Source organism: Hevea brasiliensis, chromosome 17 (genome assembly GCF_030052815.1).
Source record: "Hevea brasiliensis isolate MT/VB/25A 57/8 chromosome 17, ASM3005281v1, whole genome shotgun sequence".
Classification (NCBI taxonomy): domain Eukaryota; kingdom Viridiplantae; phylum Streptophyta; class Magnoliopsida; order Malpighiales; family Euphorbiaceae; genus Hevea; species Hevea brasiliensis.
In genome coordinates this window covers 25,441,749-25,443,624 of record NC_079509.1, presented here as the reverse complement: position 1 = coordinate 25,443,624, position 1,876 = coordinate 25,441,749, and the positions used below count along the sequence as shown (strand labels likewise).

General features: G+C 38.2%; 1 protein-coding gene across 1 annotated transcript; it reads left to right on the top strand.

Moving 5' to 3' along the window:
- Positions 1 to 1,357: 1,357 nt before the first annotated feature.
- Positions 1,358 to 1,876, top strand: LOC131175273 (uncharacterized). Its single transcript, XM_058138986.1, has one exon. It carries the CDS (start codon positions 1,358 to 1,360, stop codon positions 1,874 to 1,876), a length of 519 nt encoding a protein of 172 aa, XP_057994969.1.

Here is a 1,876-nt window from a genome sequence, read left to right as displayed (position 1 = left end):
AAGTCATTAGGTATTCTATGAGATCATGTTATGCCTTATAGAGGGGTAAGGTGTGACAGAATAGCACTTGTTGCCATAGGAGTGGTGCACAGCTTCCAGTTTTCCATATTTGCATCAAGAAGTAAATTGTGAACATATTTTTGCTAAGTAAGAAGCAATCCTATGGGCAAATATTTGGCTTCAATGCCAAGAAAGTAGTGATGAACACTAAGATCTCTGACTAGAAATGCAACTTTTAATTTTTGAAGAAACCATTCCAATTTCGTTCCATCTAAACATATAACCAAAATGTCATCAACATAGATTACTACAAAAAAATGAAGAGTACCTTCACGAAAGATAAAGAGGGAACTATTAGCCTTGAATGGAGTAAACCTAAGAGTGCTTAAAAAAGAGGTAAGGTGAGAACATCACTTGAGACCTTACAGTGATTTTTGCAACTTTCACACTTAGTCAAGATATGTAAGATTAATGAACCATTTCGATTGCTCCATATAAATATCCTGATCTGAGAATCCATGTAGAAATGCATTAGAAATATCAAGTTGTCATGTTGACTAGCTAAACATTATTGCTAAAGAAAGAACCATTCTGATAGTGGTCATTTTAACAACTGGACTGAAGGTCTCATTGTGGTCAATTCCATCTTATTGAGAATACCCTTTTACTATGAGTCTGGCCTTGTAACGTTTAATAGATCCATCCATGCCATTTAATTCAAATTATCCATTTATTGCTAACAATATTCTTGTCTTTGGGTTTGGGAACTAGTATCCATGTATGATTTTGGAGAAGTGTTGTGATCTTTGCTAACATCGCATCTTGCCACTGAGCATATGCTTTCACTTGAAGAAAGGTAGTAGGTTCAATGTTTAGGTAATGAATATGGCATGTAACAGTATTAGCTTGATGCCTGTAGAAGGTGGAAGGCTGAAGAACAATTTGATGTGTTTGATTTGGGTCATTAAGAAAGGTAAGATCAACTAGTAACGGAAGATTTAGTGGAACGATGTTAATTGTGATAGGAGTGCATTTGCGAACCACCTATTATGTTGCTCAATATGCCAAGCTCTATATTCATAAAATAGTCAAATTACATGGAGTTTCTACTTCCATAATATCTAACAAGGGAGCCCAGTTCACTTCTCGATTTTGGAGAAAGCTATAGGAGGCACTTGGCACACAATTAAACTTTAGTATAGCCTTCCACCCTCAGATAGATGGGCAGTCTAAAAGGACAATTCAAATATTGGAAGATATGTTTCCTATGTGTGTCCTAGATTTTGGGGGATAGTGGGATCATTAGTTGCTATTAGTGGAGTTTGCTTATAATAACAGCTATCATTCTAACATCGGGATGGCACCTTATGAGGTGCTATATGGCATAAAGTGTAGGTCCCCTCTGTATTGGATAGAAGTTGGAGAGGCAAAGGTACATGATGTAGACCTGGTGCAGTACACTGCAGAGATGGTATCTTTAATCAGGGAGCGATTGAAAACAGCCTTCAGCAAGCAGAAGAGCTACCCAGATCCTAGGCGAAAAGATGTAGAATTTGTAGTGGGTGACTATATATTTCTGAAGGTCTCCCCTATGAAGGGAGTTATGAGATTTGAGAAGAAGGGAAAGCTAGCACCCCAATATATAGGACCTTTTGAGATCACGGACAGAGTGAGAGCAGTTGCCTATCGGCTGGAGTTATCACCAAGCCTTTCATATGTCCACCTAATGTTTCACATCTCCATGCTTAGGAAGTATATACCTGATCTTTCCCATGTGCTACAACCTGATACAGTGGACTTGAATGAAAACTTAACCTTCGAGGAGCAGCCAGTAGCTATAGTGGACTATAAGATGAGACAGCTGCAGTCAAAGTAG